Source organism: Solea senegalensis, linkage group LG2 (assembly GCF_019176455.1).
Source record: "Solea senegalensis isolate Sse05_10M linkage group LG2, IFAPA_SoseM_1, whole genome shotgun sequence".
Lineage (NCBI taxonomy): Eukaryota > Metazoa > Chordata > Actinopteri > Pleuronectiformes > Soleidae > Solea > Solea senegalensis.
Window position 1 is genome coordinate 19,646,097 of NC_058022.1, and position 19,622 is coordinate 19,665,718.

Sequence of the window (19,622 nt, forward strand, 5' to 3'; positions counted from 1 at the left end):
AAAGTATTTCCTATTTGAGATACTTTGAAAGCGTCTTGCTAAGTTATATCAGCTGCTCTGCTTATGGCTGCAGACATTGAAGTGTCCTCCAGCGAGACACTGAACCCTTACTTGCTCTCACATCAAGCATTGCTATGGAGACGCCAACTCATTAAAATTGATCATGGCGTCCTCCGCAAAGGTTGTAGCTACAGCAGCACGACTCCTGAAAAGTAAAACATCTGACGGCAGCAGCAGATCCCTCACTGTCCTGCTTTTAGTTTCCGCCTCCTCCCTTTGCTCTGCTCTGCTCCACCCTGCAGGGTGAGGTGTGGAGGGCAGGTTAGGGTTAAGGTTATGTAGATGCTGCCCCTAAGTGGTAGATGTAATCACTGCACACTGAACTGGCGTAACCCTGAACAATGTCAGTCGTGGTTGCAACACACACACACGCACACCATTCATGTGGGCTAATTGCTATGTGTAGCACAGAGTGTAAATAAGTCGGGAGCCGTTTTTGATCTCACTCTCCCTTTCCTCGTATTTTTCATATTATCTCCTCCCCAGGCGCTCCTCTTGCTTCCATCTGTTTGTCTCTTAGCCTTTCACTTCACACACTCTTTTTTTTCCCCTTTTTCTTCTCTTTTCCTCTCTCTCCCTCCCTCTGTCGCTCGCTCTCGCACTCTTGTTCTTATACTCAGCATGAATAAAGCAGCGAGCCAGGTTCATGGACATGAATATTTAGGAGAGTTTATGCACGCGCTGTGATGCTTTAAAACAACAACAGCCTCCCTGATTGTGCCTGCCAAGTCAGCGAGTGCTGATTTGTGAGGGTGGGTGTGCGTGTGTGTGTGTGTGTGTGTGTGTGAAAGCGAGAAAAAGCGATTCCTGCTGGACCTCTGGCTGTGGTAATTTCCATTCACTCTGTCAAATCTCCCTCCTCCTGCGCCTCACATGTTCTCTGTTACTGTGTCAAAAACACATTCATGCACACATGCACATGCCTCATGTTTCGTGCTGACACTTGTCGTTTCCTCCGTTCACCGATCTTGATCTTTTTTTTCCTCTCGCTTTCTCTCTTTGACTAAGCCCGGCACTACACCCCACCCCCACCCCCCTTCTATCCGTGTGTCTGTCTGACTGTGGTGATGACGTATCATAACTTGTGTTGACAGTTATTGGGGGCCATCAGTCACATGGTTGTGACACATCTGTGGTGTCTTGAACGATTTGTTTGTGGTCTTGCGTGAGTACACACACTTACTGCGCCTCGCGAGACCTTGCAGCAGCACAGGTTGATTAGATATGTTTATTAGCCTATAACGCTTAATGCCAATAATGCGAAATAAAACAATATTCTCAACCAAAACCCTAAAACCAAATCTTGACCTAACATCAAACAGCCCTTCTTTGTTTGGACTGGCCAAAGTGTCCTCACAGTGATGGTTTTAGGCTAAATTTCCTCCACACTATTATAGAATGACATGTACACACATACACACACACACACACACACACATTTGCACAACTGCACACACAGCAGCTCAGTCCCGTCGGGTAGCAACAAAGCTGGCTGAGCAAACAGCGAGCTGCTTGTTCGTTATCTTCCCAGGGTGTTTGTTTACTGAGCCACACAAGCTTTGCCTTGACTCACAATGTGATGTGTCTGCTTATACAGTAGATGTGTGTGTGTGTGTTTTTTTTTTTTACCTACACAACATCCTGTCTTGTTGAGCATCACATCTACACTTGTGTGTCCTCATTTCATTTTTCTATCTATGTCACCAACATCCCGAAGAACCAAAGCTGGAAGGACAGTTGTGTTTGTAAACAGCTCTAAAGAAAAACACTTATAGCTTGGAAAAATCATATGTACCTCCTTTTTTTTTGGGATGGACTCTGCAGCTACAGTTCTTCTCCTCTGTTTCCTTTTGGGCTTTGGGATTTAAATTTCCCTGAAAATCATATGGGATTCTAATGTGGCACTCAATCTCTTTGGAAGTATTTGGAAGTATTATATAGTTTCAAAATGAAAGTTACAAATTGTCAAATATGTATCAGTTGAATCACCATTGTGTCACATTGGTTGATGTGGAATTCTAGAATCATTTTGTGTGTACTTGAAAAGTGAAATTCAGACTCAGCAATTTTGTCAAAACAATAATACATACAATGATTTTATTTACCAATAATTTCATTGTACATAGATGTAGATGATTATCATGAGGAGAATATCCAGTGCCAAACATCTGTCCTTCCAACTTATACTGCTTGGATTTTGAGGGTTGTGGGGGTTGCTGTTATCATACAGAAAAACATTAAACTTCTTAAAAAACTTCATCATTTTTATCTTGATCCAAAATACTTTCCAGGTTTAATGTGACATTTATCGGGCAAACCTGATGGTGTTGTTTATAGAGTAGATTTTCAGTGAGATGAGGGTGAAGCTATCAAGGGTGAGTCCAGGTGTTTGTGGATGAGATAGGTCGCTCCCCATAACCATTTGTAATCTAGCATGCGTCATTAATGTTGGGACTGCTGTGCCCGCGGCAAATAATTACGGTTTCATTCCCCTCTGCTTCCAGAGCAGCGCAGGGGCCTCTGACACGGGAGGACTGTAATTAAAAACACGAGACTCTTCCTCCTCCTCCTCCTCCTCCACTATTCCACATCCTGTCTCTTGCGAACTGAAATTCCTTACATGCCTGCCTCTACACCTCACCTAAATTTTGTCAGAAATTCCATGGCTCTGTGCATACTTTTGAACCCAATTTCTGGAAACATTTCATTCCCCCACAAAAACACACCCACAAATTTCCATCTTTCTCCGTGCAGCATCCCTCAGACCCTTTTTCCCTGTTGACCTCAACGTGGTTCTCCCAATACACACATATTTAAACCCGCACACTTGAGATAGATCCAGATTGGCATGGTCATAGATGTCAGAACTTCCTATAATAATTGACACAAATGTGTGTTTTCTCCTTGTGTAGTTCCAACATGAGGGTGTGTAGGCCAGATTATGATCGCGGCGCCAGCTACGGTACATAAATAGCATGACATCACACTTTATCATCATCCATGGATTACTGCTGCAAACTGATATTTTTCAAAGATATTCTTTAAAAGAAACACGTCCTTCTGGCACATATATTGTGTTTTTCCCTTTCCCTTACTGTTGCAGCTAGACAATGAAGATTTTCCGTCAACCAATCAATGGACTCTAGTGTGCTCCACCCTTAGCTCCACCCTTGAACCACTGTGCTAAGTAACCTCGTAGAAAGGGGCCTGACGTGGGATGGTACAGAAAACACAAAGAATCATGTAACGTTTGATGAACAAATGCAAAATATTGTGTTACGTAGCTGTAGAAACAAGGCTAAAAAAGGTACGACGGGACAGATTGGTCATTTTGATAACTTTCGCAATTTTTCCCAAACAAACTGAACGTAACCAAACGTTACAGCTTGGTGGAAACTTTGCTTACTTAATAGGTCTGAGCAACCGGTTACTGGTTGTTAAATTTGAAGCATCTCCTGTCGCGTGACAACATCCATCCTGTATCCGTTACATGGTGGAAACTTAGCTGTTGCATTCCATAGTCACCCAGCAGCGCACACGTACGCGCAAACACACACATACAGATACAATACCACCCGGGGTCTCTCGTGATTTTCATTTGAATTGTTTAAAATGCCTGTGTTAGAGCTTGCACGCCTCAGGGTCTTTCTGGTGAGTAATTAATTTCCAGCATGTGGGGGTAGAGACCAGAGCTGTAGGCCTGCCTCCTGGCTCCGGTTAAGTGTGTGTATCTGTGTGTGTGTGTCTGTGTGTGAGAGAGAGAGAGAGAGAGAGAGAGGGAGAGAAGGAAAGGCAGGCTTTGCGCTGGCTTGGCTAGTGCGTTCTAGCCTAAGGGAGGAGGGGGGAAAAACAGCACAGCGCAGAAAATCGATCCAGGGCTCGCTCTTCTCAGCCTCTTCCGGACGCAAGAGTCCTCCTCTCAAGGGAATTAGATAACGGCTTGTAAAAGCTCTCCACAGCCAGCCAGCCTCTCCCCCTCCTCGACTTTTAGCTGCTGCCACATCTCTCTGTCTTCCTGCCCGACTGCCTGCCTTTCTGCTTGTCCACGAGATATTGAATTCATTCCTTTCACATTACGGAAAAGTATTGGCTTCCAGTTTAATTGGAATCCGCGTTTCTCCTCATAACTGTGTGGATATTGCATATTATCAGCAGGTTAATATTTCATTAGGTTTTAATTGGCCTTTGTTGTTTGCCTCAGTTCACTGATCCTCCTGTTAAGACACTGACTCTGTGTGTGTGTGTGTGTGTGTGTGTGTGTGTGTTTGACAGTGTTAATTTGACTTTTATTTTTAACTACGGCCAGAAGAGGTTTTCAGCTCCACATCAGAAATCCGCGCACATATTACTAACACGCCTAAAAATGTGTGGCCATTCATGAACACTGGGCATACGTGTGCCACTGTAAACAAGTTGATTACAATAACAAGAAAGGAAAAAATGAAGAGCAAGGATTTCTGTTTTGACAGTGAGTTGAAACTGAAACAAAAACCTCAAGTCAATTAAAATGCCAGGGTAATGTTGATGGCAGGCATATCCTCACCAACATGTGTGGCTTTCTTTAATAATGAGAACATGGTAGTCTAGATATAGCCTCAGTGTTCGGTTTTTCCTCTCCTACAGGTTTCCTTGGCTGAGGAGATCAAGCCGTTGAAGTGGTATCCCTCTGTTTACCTGCTGGTGTCTATCTTTCCCCTCATCAACAGGTAAGACATGCAGACACACACCTGTATGGCACATAGAACTCAGAGCTTTTTGCATGTTGGCTTCACTCTGCATGTCTTATCTCCTCTCAACCCGTCACCCTCTGCCTTCCCCTCCTCGCTGCTCCGCTTTCCCCTTCCTCCTCTTGCTCTCTCTTATCTGAGCTCTCACAAAGCCGTGCGCTCGCTTTAGCAGCACAAACAGTAGAGGAGATTTTGTGTGTGTGTGTGTGCGCGTGTGTGTGTATTTGAGGTATGGAGCATTTTATTGGCTTTTTGCGAAAAGAGGGCCTCATCAACTGAGGGTTGGAGGAGAGTGGTCCAGTAAATGATAACCCCCGGTGCTGTTATTACTCCTTCTTTCCTTCCCTTCCTCCTTCCCTCTCTCTCTCTCTCTCTCTCACTCTGTCCCTGTCCCTCTCTCTTTCATTTGCCACCGTTCTCGCCTCCCTTCTTCCCTCCCCTTCCACACAGAACCGGTGTGATTGACAGGTCAGGGTTACCAAGTGATTAGCTGCAGCGGCTCTGCTTGTCGCCACTGCGATGTAGGCGGAGACACAGGTCAATTACAGGGTCAACGTCTTTCAAAGGCTCCGCTCAAACACTGCGCCCCCTCCCTCTGCACCTTCTCCCCCTTCGCCCTCTCCTCCTCCTCCTCCTTCACCTCTCCATCCATTCCATTCCAGCCTCCCACCCCCCTCCATGTCGTGCTCGAACTGTCGGCTGATGAAGATGACAAACTGCATCCTGCGCTAACCCCAAAACGCCCTGTCTTCCTTTCTTCCCTCCCTTTCCTCACTCCCCCGTGTCCTCCCTTCTCTCTGTACGTATCACTTTCTCTTCCTCTCCTCTTTTGTGTTTTAAGCATTCCCTCTATCCCTCTTACTTCCACTCGTCCTAATTTGGGCTCTACGTCTTCCTCCTCCTGTGTCTTCATGTCACCCCCCACCTCCTCCTCCTCCATCACTTTTCCTCTCTCCTCCAGCCTCAGCCACTTACTCTCTCTTTCTCTCTCTCTCCCTCCCTCCCTCCCTCCCTCCCCTCTCTGAGCAAACAAGCACTCGCTGCTTGCTCCGCTCCGCTCCATTCTGCCTTTCTCCAGAGAGCGAACGAGGAGAAAACGGGAATGAATTGCTCTCTCGTCATCCTCCTCCACCACTGCTGCCCCCCCCTCCGCCTCCCTCGCTCAGCAGCGCTGGCTGTATACATCTCCGGCTCCTATTAATTTGTTAGCCTCCCCTCCTTCTTACCCCTTCCCCTACTCACTCACCTCCCTCCCTCCCTCCCACCGGCTCATATCCTACTCCGCCTCCTCCTCCCCTCTCTCATTTCTCCCTCCTTTCCTCCCCTCTGCTGAGTGCTGGAGTGTGTAAAGTGTTTGTCACGGTGCCGTGCCGATGTCTCTCTGCTATGCCGTGTAGAAGCAGTAGACAGACTTTAGTGTGTTTTGCTCTGTGTGTGTGTGTGTGTGTGTGTGTGTGTGTAGGTGGGTGGTTGGCTTTGTGTCAAGGCGAATGTGCTGTCACTGGTTGTTGCAGTGTGTGTGTGTGCACGCACACTTGTTTGTCCGCCTCAACTTGTGTGTTTTTACATGACTGTCTATGAGCATTCTCGTGTGTGTGCATGTGCGTGCGTGTGTGTGTGTGTGTGTCTGAGTGGGGGATTATTTCTATCTGAGCTCCAAAGCCTCCTAAACAGGGCTTAGAGAGACGGCCCAGGGCAGCAGCTAAAGCCGCTGGGTAGGGTCTCTCTCTCTCTCTCGCTCTCTGTCTCTCTCTCTCTCACCCACCCCCTAACATGCTCTGCATCGCTCTCTCTCTCTTTCCCTCTCCACCATTTCTCCCTGCCGTGATCCATTGCGTTAATACACAGACACTCCCACACAAACACACTTGTTCTGGCCTTCATCTGTTACCGCACACACGCGTGCGCACAGACAGTCACGCCACACACGCCACACTCAATTTTAATCTGTTCCAAATGCACACTGGTAAATGTGTTAATTCGACACCAGCTGTTGTGAATTGAAATGGGAAAGCGCTCCTACTTTTCCTTGACGCGCTCTTACATACACGCATGGACGAGTCATTATACACCGTTTTACCCCACACACACACACGCTTTTACTTTTCCGTCATTTGGCAGCACAAACGTAGCACCAGGCACTCGCACTCAAGCACTTCTATGTCCTCCCTCTTCTCCGTTTTCTGTTACTCCTTATTTTTCTGCCACTCTCCCCTCTGTGAGCAAATGTGTGTGTGTGTGTGTGTGTGTGTGTAACCACTGCCCGGGCACGACTAGAGTTTTCACAGTCTGCTTCTCACATCGCCTCCCTTGTGTGCTTTATGGTGTGGGTGTGTGTTTGTTTACAAGGCTTGTCTAGATTCCTACTGTGCGTGCTTGTACGCCTGTTTGCATAAATAAACCCTCTCCTCGGAACCTCACTGCTGATTTCTGTGGCTTGATGAGCAAGTGCTCCTCCTGGACAGACTGCTCGTCTTTTACAAGGACTTTTTTGCTCTCTGTTAACACCCTTCCTCTCTGTGACACACAAGCAGGGAGAACCGCCGTCCTCATTTAGTGTCCTTTTTTTCTCCTCTTCTTCAAGGCTTTGTGTGAAAAACCCTGTAAAGGGAGACGCAAGGCAGGGGGAGTGCTAGTTGCCTGTGAGCAATCAGTGCAAGGAGGTACATCAGCATGGATAGAGTGGCCCCAGCGACGGGACTTGAACCAGTGATGTGTCTGTAACCTTGAGTTCACCCTGTCGCTCCAGGAGAAAGCTTGCATCCTCCTAGTTATTCTTGGGTTCCCTTGATACTGCATGTGGGTTTTGTGGTGTGTATAGGCCTATACGTGCTTGAAGGGGATTTTTGTATGGGCTCCCTACAGTGTCTAAGCCCCCCCGCTTTTCTCTGGAGGAGATCTGATTTCCCTGCTTCAGGCAAGCAGGGAGAACAACACAGCGTGTGCATGTGTCTGCGTGCTTCAGTGCCTGTCTGCACTTTCTGTGTGTGTGTGTGTGTGTGTTTGTGTGTGTGTGTGTGTGTGCGCGAGCGTGCGCACTCACGCCCGCAAACCGCGGCCAGGCAGACCTTCCCCATCTCCGCTCTGCACTTTGAAAAACGAGAGAGGAAATCTCAGAGCAGCAGTTATTATTCATCCCTCAAAGAGAACGGGGAGGAGGCGGAGGAAGGGTGGGCGGGAAGGAGGGATGGATGGAGGGAGGAGGAAAGAGAGAGCCAAACAGGAGGGATGAAGGAGGGGTGGGAAGGGGGGATACATTAACTCTTATCTCGCTGTGTTTGGCGTTGCGTATCCCCGGATGCGCTCTTTCTCTCACTGTCTTCTTCTCCTTCGCTTGCCCCTGCTTTCTCCTTTCTTTCCACACTCCCTTCCTTCCGTTCCTCGCCTCTCGGAATATCTTGCATTCAGCGCACATGGATGTGCGTTTGTGCCTCCGTGTGTGTAGGCTGGTGTGTGGTTTGTACTGTATGCCCTAATATCTCCTGTGGTGTGTTTTGGTTACTTGAACAAGTGAGCTCCTCACATGCTGAAGGCAGTTTGCGAGGTTCCAACTCTCACCTTTGCTTGTCTGCAAGCCTTTTTTAAAATGTATCTTTCTCTTCAGAGACAATTTACTCTATGAGAGTGACAGCATTGGCCTGTGTTCTAAAATAAGTTTTGAACTTGACATAGCTTAGAGGTTGTTTTTTTTTTCTCCTCAAAGTTTGGAGGCAAACATGTGCCAAGCAAAGTTAGGATTATTTAAATTTGAAAATAATTTTAAAGCCTTGCCGATTAGCACATAGAAAATTCATAGCATACTTGGTCTGAGTTAATTAATCAGTTAATGTGCCTGTGTTGTGGGATGCCGTGTACTGTTGTCTACTGTTGTCTACTGTGACCATGTTTGCTTGTGTAATAATAACTTAAAGGGGGACATCAAGTTCATTTGATGTGGGTGGGCCTGGTGTTTGGTACTCTAGGCAGAGTCGTGTATTTCATGGCCAAGTTGGAACTGGTCCTGACGTCACCGTAAGAATTTGCGCTCACATTTTGAAGCCTCCATAATCGTGATGTGGACAGAGCAAGAAGTGTCACCTGCAACCAGGCTCCTTTAATCGGAACATCGTGTGATATTGACGAAGATCCAAAACTAGCGATTGAGAACATTAGGTCCTCGGGAAAATGTTTACTGATGTTATAAATCAAATGAGAAGTAGAAGCCCATTTTCCCATAGACTTCCATTCAAATGGACTTCTTTTTCAATCAGTGGAGTTGCCCCCCGGGGGCTATTCAATATACTCTAATTTCCGCATTGGCACCCTCGGCAGAAGCAGCATACTACATCCACGTTTTATTTATGGCTGATTTTGTAGCAAGAGTTGTTAATGTTTGCTTTTGTCTGATGCACAAAATCACCAGGGAGGACAGTTTTGTCCAAGAGCCCTGTTTGGACAGTGTAGTGCCTGAGCTTAAAGCAAAATATGATTTGCTTGGCTGCACCTGTGTTGGAATATATGCACAACATGACATCTTGAGCGTTTCCCAACTTTTACTGCACGCAGTGTGAGCAAAGTGATGCAATGTAACCACAACAGAGTTTGGCAACGCTTTGCGCCATCCCATTCAAAGTAAATGGGTAGAGTTTCGGGTGATGCCTCCCCACTATACATGTGAGTTATGGGAGGTCTCACTAATGGTCTCCTCTGTATGTGTGGCCTCTATAACATTTGGTGGAATTGTGGCCATACATATTTTGTGTGCCCATGTGTGTGCGTCTTTGTATCTCAGGCAGCTACTGGTGTGTAATTGAAGACCATGAGCCTCGCTGCCATTCGTCTCCCATTGAGCAGCAGAGACGCTCCACCATTAATCCCTGTTTAGCGAGACAGAGCGCTGGCCTACAGGGCTGCGTGAAGCACACACAGAGCAGACACACACTCACCAAGGCTATACACAGACACAGACATACACACACTGAGGCCCTCCATTCATTGCTGTGGTGCACATCCACAAATAAATCATACTACATGCATATGCATATATATATATATATATATATATATATATATATATATATATGTATAGACACAGTAAACTTTACCATAATACAAACATTAACACATATCTACAAATATTAACACACATATAGGCAACTGTATATGTAGATCCATACGTCATACATTAGACACAAATATGAAAGATCTACTACTCAGACTACGCAGATATACAAACCACATACAGGCACTTACAGTCATACACATACACGTTTTTGTAGCCATGTGGTATGTAAAATCACAAACGGCAAAGGAGACACTAGATAACCTCCATCGCACATACTTGGGCACGTGCACACATTCACAGGCACATGCACACTCTCTCTCTCTCATACACACACTCTCACACACACACACACCCCGTTCCCCCTCTCCCTGCTCTTTCAGGCACGTCTTTAAATATTCATCACTCTGGCTGCTCTGAGAGTGCCGTAAACGCTGCCTCACACTCCAGGGAATCGCTAAAGCCTACTCTATCATCTGCTCTCCCTCCTTCCCTCTCTCTCTCTCGCTCTCTCTCTTTCCCTCTTGCACTGTTGTGCTCTCTCACTCAGACCCACACACGCAATTCTAGCCAGAGCCACTCACTCAGATAAACTCACAGGCGCAAACCACTCGAAGGCACAGCCAGTAGCATTGCTCTCTGAACACAGAGACACACACCAGCGCATGAACCAGACACTGGGAAACATGCCTGGCAGTATGCATGCACCAGATTTAGTGCGTGTGTGTATTTTAGGTGTGTGTGGTGTGTTTACTGGCTGCTCCCAGCACCGAGGGGTTGAGTGGTGTTGTGTTCCAGGAAACAGGATGTCTCTTTGTTTGGGTTTTATTCTGTTGGTGAACGTTAGCCGCTTCAGTCCCCAGGGTTTGTGTGTGCCTCTTTGTTCGTCGGTGTTAGTGCGTGTGCATGCACCCGTGCAGGTGTGCTTCTGCACATATTTTGTGAAATTTAGTGAGTCAAGAATTGTTTGGCCAAAGATCGCTCTGGTTTTGGGCAATAAAATGTGTGTATATGTGTCGGGCCATTACGAGCAAAGTAGAGTATGTCACAGTTGGAAACTCATGCACACAATGCAAACCATGGTTTATTTAGATCTTGACATGCAGTGGAAAGAACATTCACATGTCCCTGTCCATAGAGAACACCATATTCCTGCAGATGGGTCACAAACATAAGAGCTTTGTGCACATTAGAGTGGCTCATCAGTCGTCACATGTTGTCACTGAACAATAAAAGTCCTGTCTGCTGTCTTTGGCGCAGTGAGGCCATCACACAACTAGGCAAGTGAAAATAAAAAATCTTGTGAGACAAACTTATATCCATCCATCCATCCATTTTCCAGCCATCGCTTTATCCTCCACATGAGGGTCATGGCGGGCGCTGTGCCAATCTCAGCTGACATAGGGTGACAACAAACTTATATAAACTTCATTCCACAGAGTTTGTCTGTCTGTCTGTTTGTGTTTCCACACTTGCCAATATGACCAACAGAGGCCGACAGAGGCTTGTATGGTGTGAAGTCTGCCATCTCTGATTGCCTTGTTATATCTTTGAAAATTGCAAAGATCTGATTCAGCTTTGAGGGATTTGGATTGAATTAGTGGATTTTACTTTGTTAGCAAGCATCAAAACATGTTACATGTTTGTCCATTGTGGGCTATTGTAATATATGGTGGTCCAAAATGTCTGCTACTGTACAGTGACTGGGCCATGTGGGTGGTGTAGTGGTTAGCACTCTTGCCTTTGCAGCAAGAAAACCCGGGTTCGAGCCCTGTATGGAGCAAGGGCCATTCCCCCCCGCGTTTTTTCTCCAGCTTCCTCCCACAGTCCAAAAACATGCAATATGGGGATAAGGTCAATTGTTCACTCTAAATTGACCGTAGGTGTGAATGTGAGAGTGAATGGTTGTTTGTCTCTGTGTGGCCCTGCGACGGACTGGCGATCTGTCCAGTGTGTGACCGTGCCTATCATCGCAACCTTATCCTCCTGTGGAGGATAAAGTGGTAGAAAATGTCTCCATAATGCACCATAGTTGCAGTGGCTTTATCATCATGCATGCAAGGTATCCTCAGCCTCATGTCTTTTCAATATTTTGTAGGCAGCAAAACATTTGAGAGAAATGTTTTAAAAGTTGTGACGCTCACCCTGGTCTCACATTGAATCAAGGGATTACACTCGAATTGGCAGAATTATCCCCTTTAGTCCGAGAAAAGTTCAGATTTGCTGTCAGCAGCGGCTCAGTGGCAGAAGCCAGGCAGTCAGACCGAGAGACAGGGGGAAGCGCGATCAGGGTCAAGATGACTTTTCTGTCTGTCTGCGCTCCACCCTCGGGAGGGAGTTCTCATCGTGGCTGTTTCAGTGTGTTTTCTCCTCCAGCTGTCACGATGTGCAGAGCGACAATTAGAGGCAGACGTAAAGGGGAAGTCTGATGGAGGCAGGAGTGAAGTTGAGGGTTGGCAAGTGGTAGAAACTGGCAAGGTGGGATATTGGAAAAGATGGGGAAAGAGGCAGTGGTTGAGGAATACTGTCTGTCCCTCTGGAGGGTGAGGGAGAGACAGGCTCAAAGAGTGACTGACAGCATGATAGATGAAAGAGCTGAATAAGTGAGCAAGGCTCGGAGACACCATGTGAGTACTAATGATTGACTGCATGCTTACAGGTGGCAGCACAGTTGGACTTAAAGCTACAGTTGCCTCTAAGTACACCTGAGCTTGAATGTTGTTGACCAATTGCTCCTGAGTTTACACGGTGCACAATATCATCTCTGTTGTCCAACACCGGTCAGTCAACTGTGACACACATACACCAACACGCACACACACATAAGCTCAGTTAGGCATTGCCCGCAGCTACATTCTCCTTCCCACCACTGCCTCCCTCATTTATCTTTCATTAGCCCAGCGCACACAGGAGAACCAGCACCCCCCCTCCTCCACCACAGGCCTTTCCATCTCGCTCGCTCTCTTTCCCCGTTCTCTCTATCTAACCTCCCCGCCTTCTCCCTCTCTCTCTCTCTCCCTCGTCTTATCTTGGTTTCTCTCGCACGTAATCTCTTTTGTTTGTCTCGCTCATGTCTCGCTATCTGTCTTTTTTGGATATCTCTCCTCCCCCTGCTTCTCTTTCTCGCTCGCTGCCTCCTCTGCTTTTAAGTCTTTTCCATTCAGCCTCACTCCTTCAGCCCTTTCCTCTCCTCCTCCTCCCCCGCCTCCCCCGCCTTGTCGTCCTCCATCGCTCTCGGCCCTCGTTCCCCTTCGCAGCCTCACTCTTGCACATTCTCACCTCTTTATCGTGTGCTCCTTTCCTCTTCCACTCTGCTTCCTGTGCAGCGCTGTTTCTCTGACACTCGTCTCTCCCTCCCCCACGCACCCACCCTCCTCCCCCTTCCTGTCTTTCTCTCTCTCTCTCTCTTGCCTGCTCTTGCTTTCTTCCTTTCATTTCGCTCTCCGTCTCTCCCTCGATGGAGAGGAAAGGCTCTTCGCCTCTAATTGCGGCTGTTCCGTTGCCATGGCGCGTGTTGCTCAGCGCTGTGAGGTGCCGTGTGTGTGTGTGTGTGTGTGTGTGTGTGTGTGTGTGCATGTATGAATGTGTGGCAGGCAGATGATTGCTTGCTGCCAGCTCTCGTTTCCCGGACGCCGATCGCGTTTCTTTGCAGCAGCAGGGGAAAAAAATGAGACGCCAGAAATAGCCCCCCTTCACACAGACTCGCTCACTCTCACTGCTGTGCTGTCAGAGGAACACACACGCATACACGCGCGCGCACGCACGCACATACACACACACACACACACACGCGGTATTTCCAGTCCACCTGACATTCTCAATGCATATGACCTAGGTTACACTGTATTTACGCACGTCTATGCTCATGCACGGGTGAGCTTTGTGTTCATGTTGATCTGCATGTGTACAACTTCCTGTGTGTGTGTGTGTGTGTGTCTCCTGGGTCTCCAAGGAGGTTGTGTGGGGAGTCCTGATTTATTTCACCTTTAATGGGAAGTGAAATGAATGTGAGCAGCAGCTGGTCTGGTCCTTGGAGATACAGCATAGGCTAACCCAGAAAACAGGCAGCGCCACTCTCAAATGGTCCTTACTCCAACAAGCGCCAGGACACTCCACTAGCGTGAATTTATTTTAAGCAGTGTTTAGGCATCAAGTTGACAGTAGATAGGTTTTTTTGTTTTTTTTATAGATTTGTCTTAACACTTGACCAACCAAACCTGTGTGTGTTTCTTCCTGTTTAAACTTTTCTAGGAGATGTAAGAGGGTAAATGATGACAGATTAATGGCAAATAAATCTTGCAACCTCATGTTGCAAAAGAGGATAAGAGAGGATTATAACTGGATTTGCGGACAAATCTCCATAATCATCTTCTGTGCCGTTTACCTGCAGTTCTGCAGGGTTTTTTCGTGAAAGGCAAAAATATAGCCACTTTCTGTGCTTGATAGTTAAATAAAGCTGAAGTGTCTTCTACATTTGATTTAAGGTGTTTCTTTTGTTGACATCCACAGTACAGGGTCTTCTTATGTGTGGGTCACCCTTTACAGTTCAAGTCAGCATTGTCACAATTTTAATGACTGTGAGCACCCAGTAACCCAGTTCTTATGATGGACGTAATTGTGTAGAAAAAGTGGAGAAATTACAGTTGGATGTATGGGTGCAAATGAAGACAAACTGGTGACCAAATGGACATGTGAGGACTGTTTTGAGACTAAAAACATAACCAAACATAAATGCTGTTGGAAAGCTTTTGCTTCAAGAGGGGAAAAAACTGATTTGTTCCATCATCTGAAACACTGCCTTTCAAGGAAGGCACAGCCTCGAGGAGAGGAAAGCCTCAATGGACACTGGCACGCTGAAGGGAAGGCTGTCTATTACACAAGTGTTTGCTGAAGATACTCCATAAACCAAAATGTGCCGTAGACAGAATATAAGTGATAAAATCCATCCATAAAATCCATTATATGTACCGTCGTATCTGTCGAGGGCTTTGGGGGAGTTGAAGCCAATTCCAGCTGGCATCCGACGAGAGGCAGGGTACAGTTCACCCTGGACGGTTCACCAGTCCTTTCCAAGGCCAATACACAGAAATGAGCAACCTTTCGTGTTAACATTCATACCTATGGCCATTGTAGAGACTCCAGTCTAAATACCCACAAACTGCACTGTCTTTACACTGTGAGAAGAAACAGAAGTGCCTGGAGAAAACCCATTAAAACACGAGAACATGCACCATCAAACAGAATGATCGCGGACATTCGAACATTCAAATCAAGACACGGCACCAAAAGACGTACAATAATTAAGTCAGAAACCAGATGTATTTTAGAAACGTGACCGTTAATAGTGGTGTTCTTTTGGTAGTGTTCAGAACTAAATCATTTGAACAAAGTCATTGAGATAATTCCGAAAAGTCTCTCAAAAAATACACCATGCTTAAAATGATTAGTAGCTTGTTTTAGTTTTTTATTGTGAACATTTTGTAAGGCACACAAGGTCTTTATTAAATTAAACTAAGATGCATGTTTAAGGAGCAATTTATCTCTTTGACTCATTTTTTACAAACACTCTTCAACTTTATGATAAAGTTAGGAACAAATTGTGTTGCCTAAGTTGCCATCAAATCCCACGACAAGACCGAACCTGATGCATTTGTTCTACTACCAGTTTGCCCGTTGAGCTTGTACCTCATTTAATTTTAAAAGCTTTACAAAATGGCTATAGTGTTTACACAATTTGTAAAAAATTTTAAAGTCACCGTCCTGCTGCTGTTAATATTAACAAACCAAATAGGTATTGATCCTCAGCCAAAAATACTGCCCAACAAATACTCCTTTTTTTTTACTCCTGTTTGAGTTATATTTGCAAAACATTGCAGTATCTAAAGAAGCTACATAAATTAAGATTTAAATTTTACCGCCATTGATTCATTTTTGTGTGTGATTACATGGTAACAACACATTACATTGTTTTATAAAACACATACTGTACCTTTATGGAAATGTTTGTGTGCTTTATGGAAGTGAGGTTTTTTTCACAGCTGGGATAATTATAGCCACCAAGGCTAGTGTTTTGATGGATGTGTGTGATGCTCATGTGAGATGTCACAATATTTGCTACGGTGTTGTGAAGTGTTTCATTTTGTATTTGGAGCAGTGTCGTTACCAAAGACTTCACCAAATGATAATCTTTATAAATGGACAAGCCTCATTGTCTGACCGTCACATAGTGATGAGTGACTGAAGTATCATGCGTTAAACCTTATAACCACAGCACATGGTTTGGTTTTGTATTTTCCTCTTCAGTGGGACACAAGTAGGGGTGGGGTTGACTTTCTCTACCCTGGGGTCGACCACCATGGCCGGTTAGTTTACTCGCCAAACCCAGGAACAACGCACATGCGGAAAATGCTGTAAGCTGTTCGCGGTTTGATTGTCTTGCTAGCAGATCAATAAAAGACATTAGCGGCAGGCTCACCCGGAGAGCAGCACTAATACAGGGTTAATCCAGGGTTAATGGCTGAGCACCATCATTCTCCGAGGCACCCATTAGTTTGCAGCCACACCACACAATATCAGGTTCACCTCCTAGCCATGCCCCGGGCACCCAGGGAGATAGGCACATGGAGGGGAATTGAAAAAGAAAAGAGGGTCATCCTCATGAGTCAAGATGAAAATGAGATATCCAGAGAGATGAAACTCAATGCAAAGAAGTGGGAGAGATATTGTGGAAAAGGAAGGCGGTGTGTTGGAAAACGTGCATGGAATGGAAAAGAAGGAGAAGACGGGTCGGTGAAACTGTGTTAAGGAGAAGCAGGAAACTGAGATGAGAGAAAGGGGAGAGAAGGAGAGGAAGGGAGTTGAGCGCTACACTTCTCCCTGTCCTTGTAAAGTGCTGCGTGCTGTCGAAGCGGCAGCCAAGAATGTGTCAGCCCAGCCGTCTCACGCTGCCTAATGGGCTCTTAAACGCTGATATAAAGCTCAGTCGCTCTTTCACCCTCCCCTTTTCCTCTCTCTCTCCCTCTCTGTTCTGCCTCTGCCACTCGCTCTCATTACCTCTCGTTCTCACCCTGTCCCTCACTCTGTCACTCACTTGTCCTCTCCCTCTCTTTCTCTTCCTCCGTCTATCAAACACTCTCCCTTTTTTCCTGTTGCCGTCTCTGCCTCTGACTTTTCCTCCAATTACTCCATCCTCACCTCTAAAGTTCTCTTACAGCTTGTCTCTTTATTTACAACTTTTTTTATCGATGAATTTAACACTTCTGTCTCTCTTTCTCTCCCACTAGGCTCCATAACGCCTTCTACCCACAGGGTCCATCGTTCCCCCTCACCTTGTTACACGTCCTGTCAGCACCACTTCATGGCTTGGCCAATGCCTTTGTCTTTGGCCTGGATAGGGATTGGTGGAGCCTACTGAGTCCGACTGGCATGCAGGTACAGCAACCTCCACACTAATACTTCATGTACATGAGCATTTTTAGCTCTGTATTTGAAATTATTGAATTAACTTGAAAATGGTAAATGGTCTGTATTTATATAGCATTTTTCTAGTCTTGATTGACTAGTGGAGTCAGAATCGATCCCATAACCTTCCAGTTTCCAGTCTCCCACTGAGCTACTGTCACCCAAAGACACTCCAAAGAAAATAGTCCTGTAGGTTTGCATCTCCAAGATGCTGTCACTGCTGCACTGACACTGTCATAGAATGTCTATAGAGCCACAAATCATCACTTAAACAAAAAGATGCAGTCAGCAATGTCACAGATGCATCATCTCTCACTCTCCATTTGTTCTCTTTTATATATTTGTTTACTGATTTCAGGGTCACAGGTGTTTTTTGAGTGAGGATTTTAGAAGAACTATATGTCTGCAACCAGACCTTGAGACCAAAACCAATAGAAATGGTAAAGCCAGTCTCAGTGCTTGTGGTGATATCATTTTTTTGTCATTGTGGTGGATTAATAACGTTGTGAGATTTTTATTTCGAGGTTGAATGAAGTAATTTGAAAGTTGTTTAACAGATTGTAGCCATGCCAACATGGTTTCTTTAAAGACCCTGTAAAGTGAAAAAAGAATCTTGTTTCTGACTTTGTCACCCTGCAGAAAAGTGTGTTACTAAACACCTTTCAGAATGCAAGTCATGTAAAATTCAGCAACATTCTCTGCTCTGAGATGCTGGGGGTGTGTCTGCTGGAGGAGCTGAACACATCACACACACATACTGGTGTAATCGCTTTAGTTGGGGACCCAAGTCATTAGTGTTTGTGTAGAATATAAATGTAAACGCACCGGGATTAAACTTTCTGTTCAACAAACATGTAGAGAAGTGTCACGTTCACCTGCTTTGGTCCCAACTAAAATGTACGCATATGTGAGTCTGTGTTTTTCATTCCACTTCTTTACTTTCACATGTTCTCAGCCACAGTTTTCTTTGCTATATAATGTGTGAAGTGTAGAATATCTGCCTTTTCTATACAAGAAGCTCAGTAATTTGGTATTGTATGTATTTCACAACAAAGTCCCCAATGGTAACCATATCAATATGTATAAAAACGTTTTTTAAAGTAATATCGATTATGTGTAGACCTCATAATGTGTGCTTATTAAAAGAAACAAACCTTTCAAACAAACATAACTGCATCCAACAAATACGACATAAGATTCAAGCTTGAAGAAATAAAGTTGAGCTAGCCTCTCAACTTAAAGTTTATAGCTATCTGGCCAATTCCTGATGAGCATACATTTATGTTGTTGTGACATGTTAGTAAACGACTGTCATCTTGCAGAAACAGTACAACGTGACAATCCCATTTGGATTGTGTTTCTGGCCACCATTTTATTGTATGTCCAACATTCACTATTCACTGTTTAGATCCGATTGTTTTAGGGCTGCCAGCTCCTAAAAATGATATCTGGTCTGTCTTTGCCTGGTTAAACATACAAGCCTTCTGGTGTTTTACAGTTGTCTGCTGTTTGACGTTGAGCAGGCTGTGTACAGTTAGCTTGTGTTAGCTCCTGTGTTGGGATAGCTTCCAACAGTGCAGTTATACTGTATACAGCTGTGGGTTTTTTTATTTATCTGTCATCTGGAGGGATGTGTGTTTTTTTTTTTAACTTTTCTTCCCAGTAAGAAATTACTTTGGAAACAATGAGCGCGAAAGTGGCTAGAAGCTGGTTAGCTCAGTTTATATTGTCTTATATTTTGTCTACATTAGTTTTCTACTCACTCAAAATGTATTTAGATAGTTACTCAAGTTTCAGAAAATCTGAAAATGTATCCTCGAACTATAATTGCTCAAATATTCGAACTAATGAACATAAGATGTAAATTGGTGATATCATGCATTACAAATTGTAGGTATCTTTATGTCCTATAGGTACTATAGACATGACCTACAGCATATGTGAATGCAAATATATATGTTTATGAATGAATTGTATCATCATGATGTCAAGAAAATTGTCTCATATAGTGTAGTAATTTATTAGCCTTTGGAACCAATAAGATCTTAGTTAGCTCGCTCATATGCAGTACAAACTATCTTGTGATTATTAAGTGGGTTTATTGCAATATAAAAAAGGTAGTTTGCCATTTTTCGAAATCAAACAAAACATACACAAACAACATACATCTACCAAACTAACAAAAAACAGACTAACAAGCTCAATCCACTCTAAAATGAAAGTTTGAACTCCCAAAAACCCCTTATTTAAAGAGTAAAATGAAAACTCTTACTTAATTTTAATCTTTAATCGTCTCTTACTTAGCTTTTAGGGAAATGAAATGAAGAGGAGGA

General features: G+C 44.9%; 1 protein-coding gene across 2 annotated transcripts in view; it reads left to right on the forward strand.

Annotated features, from left to right (window-relative positions):
- si:dkey-100n23.5 (cyclic AMP receptor-like protein A) overlaps window positions 1-19,622 on the forward strand; it is a 51,904-nt gene that overhangs the window by 21,286 nt on the left and 10,996 nt on the right. For both annotated transcript variants that reach the window (XM_044017084.1, XM_044017076.1), the window contains 2 exons: window positions 4,684-4,766; window positions 17,112-17,259. In XM_044017084.1, the coding sequence (XP_043873019.1) occupies window positions 4,684-4,766; window positions 17,112-17,259 (231 nt within the window). The remainder of the gene's footprint in view (window positions 1-4,683; window positions 4,767-17,111; window positions 17,260-19,622) is intronic.